Below are 3998 nucleotides of genomic sequence, written 5' to 3' on the forward strand. Positions count from 1 at the left end.
GGTTACGCATCATAACAAATGTCCAAAACTAAAAAAGTTTCAGTAAAAATCCTTCCAGCTGCACAGCATCTGATACCAGAGGAAACAACCATCCAAAAACTGTGATTTACATCGAGAAAAAGAGGAATTAAAGTTTCCAAAAGCAAAATCTCAGAATGAAAGTAAGAGAGCTGCTCCAACATGCAGCCACCTGGAGCGGCGCAATTCTAGAACATTCATCCCGACTGCGTCACACTCAGCTGCGAACCGCTCCAGCGAGAGCTGTAGATCATGACCTGATGAAGCCAATAGGACCACATCATCTGCAAAAAGTAGAGACGCGATCCTAAGGCCACCAAAATGGATCCCCTCAACACCTTGGCTGCGCCTAGAAATTCTGTCCATAAAAGTTATGAACAGAATCGGTGACAAAGGGCAACCTTTGCCAGTCCGGTTTGAGTTCACCCTCCCCCATCTAACTCCTAAGTCGTGCGTTCTTGCACGTAGTAGCCGGGCCATTAACCATTTCACTGCTGCACGTTTCTGAATTAGAATCCAAGCTTGCTCTGATGTAAATGGCGGCGACCCCCCCCTCCCTTTTTCAGATGGTCAGAACGGTAGATGTTAAATCCATCAATTTCCAGATCCTTATTCCAGTTAGATCTATTCAGCCAGGATTCAGAAATGAACATTACATCAGCCCCAGAAGAACAAACCCAAATTCTCAAAGTGTGAAGATTTTTTTGAAGACTGCGTGCGTTAACATGTAAAAAATAAAGACCTGACATTTTTAAAATCATTTGGTGTGTTGTAATGTGTGGGGGGTCCAAGGTTGGGCTAGATCCCTGAGAGAAATAACAAGATTATTATTAGACATTTTTTTGTGTTGTTTGTGACAGATGTGCAATTATAGGAGTTAATAATGTAACAATTAGCCCCCATAATCGATCCATGGTGAGAAGGATTTATAAAGATGTGATTACTCAGAACCCAAAACAGTGAAGTTGGCAGGGAGAGGCAGATCCAGATGTGTTAACAAGGTTCAGTGACTCCAAATAGTCAGAGATCTGAAAATGATGAGGATGGAGCAGAAAAGTTTCAGACCAGACAGCATCATGGTTCAAATGGACCAATGAACCCAGCATGGTGGACCATGTGCAGTTTGAATTGAACTGAGGGGAGCTCCAGCTGCACCCCGATGCAGACAAATCACTCTAGCTGCTCTCATGTTGGACAGATGCTGGGTCCAGAACCAACAGGCAGAAATGGGTAATCCACATCAAAGAACAAAGCGAGCAGCCAAAAAGTCCCCTCATTCTGGAAGGCATGATCCTGGCTTGGTTCGGATCAACAGAGGTTTGATCCAGATGAGGGGAAAAAACCTTCAGGTAGAGCCCTTTGTGAGTTTAGGGTCTCTCCAAACCGAGTTCAAAGAGATAAACGATCGGTACCAACAGCGTGATCTGGAACAAATCCTTCAGCTGACCAGCTCTGAACCAGTGGTCTCGTACGGATCCAATTGTCCAATCCAATTACACAATCCTATTGCGCCGCTCCAGGTGTCTGCATGTTGGAGCAGCTCTGTTACTTTCATTCTGAGATTTTGCTTTTGGATCTTTAATTCCTCTTTTTCTGGATGTAAATCACATTTTTTTGGATGATTGTTTCCTCTGGTATCAGATGCTGTGCAGCTGGAAGGATTTTTACTGAAACTTTTTTAGTTTTGGACATTTGTTATGATGCGTAACCATGGCAACAAGGCAGTTTTCTACAACAGCAGCTGATTAACATCTCAAAAGCTGAAATAATATCTCAACTACAGCCCCAACTCTCAAATGAGTTGAAAAGGATGTTTTGTGGATGCATTCTCATCTACCAGCCAGCTGTGATCGAGTGCCTGACCACTGAGATCCTGGAACTAGCAGGAAACACGGCTCATGACAGTAGAAGGACAGGATCGTCCCTCGGCACCTACAGTTTACTGTCCACAGCTATGAGGAGCTCGGCAGACTGCTGGGAGGAGTGGCCATCGCTCTGGGAGGAGTTCTGCCCAGCATTTGGGCGGTCCTACAGCCCGGGGGAACCGAGAGGCCAGCAGAGTCTGGGTGGACGGATTGAACGGCATCTGCAGCCAGTTTCTTAGGATCCACTGTGGGATGGACCTTTACAAGAGATCCTTCCTGTCTACAGCATCAGCATCTATAACATCTCTGAATGAAATGAGGATAACGAGTTACAACAACAAATAATTTCCCTCTGGGATTAATAAAGTATTTTTGAATTGAATTGAATTGAATTGAATTAATCTAGGTAGATTCAGATGGAAGACCAGCAGAACTCTGATGCAGATGCCGGCCTTTCGTTGAGCAGCTCCTGCTCGGCGCTTCCCAGCACGAGTGGCTTCCTCCAGGTGAGCAGTGGTCAGACTGACCGTATAGGCTGGAACCATCCTTGGCTTGGTTCTGTTCTGGTCCGGTTCTGTCAGCTCATCCGTGGCCAACAGCAAACCCCATGGAGGTGGCTGGACCTTCGATGAGAAGTACTGAGCTGCTCGCTGAGGCTGAGACCGGCTCAGTCCAACAGAAAGCCAGCACAAAACCACACAGCGATCCTCATCAGAACCAAGCAGAACCACAGAGGTCTGGATGAAAAGTCTGGTTGGAGTCAGGGGAAAAAAACGCCAGACCTTTGGACAACGTCTTCCCCGCCCAAGGAGCCACCTGGTCGGCAGGCTGCGCTCGGAGTGAACGATGGGGTGGAAGCGGACCGTATGAGAAATATGAAAACAAATTTTGTCATTTAATAAACGTTTCTTTCAGTCTGGATCTTTGAGATGTTGGAAAGGAAAGAGATGCTTCAGTCAGATTCTGTTCCCTGATTGAGTTTTGTGTTACATAACATGCTCCCTGTGTTTGTGTGTGCGTGTTAGTCATCTTGCACAGGGGGCTCACCAGTTGCGTCGCATCCTCAGGGTGGTGGAGTCACGAGGGTCTCAGAGCTTCAGGAAGGTGAGTGAGCACACACACTTTCAACTGAGGCTGGCATCAAACAATAATCTGTTTTCATGTTTGATGCAAACGATCATTTAAATGAAGTTTTTATTTTATTATCAACTGAAATGAATTTTGTTCTTGTCTTTATTCCTGTAATGATTATTACTCAAGTGTTTATGTCAGAATTCTCCTGAAGGTGTCTCCAGTTTTCTCTGTCAAGATTCAGAAACTGAGTCCTGTTGCTGGTTCAAATAATTTGTGCAACAAAGAAATCTGAAGCTTCGGGCCCAAATGTCTGTCAAGAGTTAGACACTGGTCCAAGTCTGTCTGTTAGCCTTCAGTGTTCGAATAAAACATCAACAGAGTCTTTCAAACTGTTGCTTCCTCAGTGTGCAGCCATGAAGCTGGCCCAGGTGCTGCTGAGCTCCGTGAGCGAGGATAGCTACTGGCTCCCACTGGGCCCCCCTCCTGCATCCTGGCTCACCAGAGAGGGGGCTGCTGCCTCCAAAGACGCCCTCTACCCCACGGTCAAACCACCACAGCGTTACAGCACATACTGGTTAGTTTCTGAGACATTTTGTCTTTCAGTCTGCTTTAGTCCTGGCAGATCTCTGCTGCTGTCTGTTCAGCTTAGTGCAAATGGTTCAGGTGGTTAAAATGGTTCAGTTTGGGGTTTAGATGCTTTAAGTGTTTCAGATGCTTCAGAGGGTTCTGATTATTCAGAGGGTTCAGATGGTTCAGGTGGTTCAGATTGTTCAGGTGGTTCAGATGGTTATAATGGTAAGATAATTAATGTTATTAACTTACTTTTTATATATATGATTGTCTTTGCTCAGTGCCCAGAGATGACTTCTGTTGTGATATGGCGCTATATAAATAAACTGAATTGAATTGAAAAATTGAATGGTTTAAGTGGTTCAAGTGGTCCTGATTATGGTTCAGAAGTTTAAGGTATTTCAGATGGTTAATGTGGTTCAAGTACTTCAGGGGCCTCAGATGGTCTAGATGGTTCAGGTGTTTCAGGTG

General features: G+C 45.2%; 1 protein-coding gene across 1 annotated transcript in view; it reads left to right on the top strand.

Annotated features, from left to right (window-relative positions):
- The first annotated feature begins 2490 nt into the window (after window positions 1-2490).
- ttc7a (tetratricopeptide repeat domain 7A) overlaps window positions 2491-3998 on the top strand; it is a 42415-nt gene continuing 40907 nt past the window's right edge. The window contains exons 1-3 of the mRNA XM_037687557.1: window positions 2491-2618; window positions 2909-2987; window positions 3362-3531. Of these exons, the coding sequence (XP_037543485.1) occupies window positions 2491-2618; window positions 2909-2987; window positions 3362-3531 (377 nt within the window). The remainder of the gene's footprint in view (window positions 2619-2908; window positions 2988-3361; window positions 3532-3998) is intronic.

Source organism: Nematolebias whitei, chromosome 1, assembly GCF_014905685.2.
Source record: "Nematolebias whitei isolate Nwh7 chromosome 1, NemWhi1, whole genome shotgun sequence".
NCBI lineage: Eukaryota > Metazoa > Chordata > Actinopteri > Cyprinodontiformes > Rivulidae > Nematolebias > Nematolebias whitei.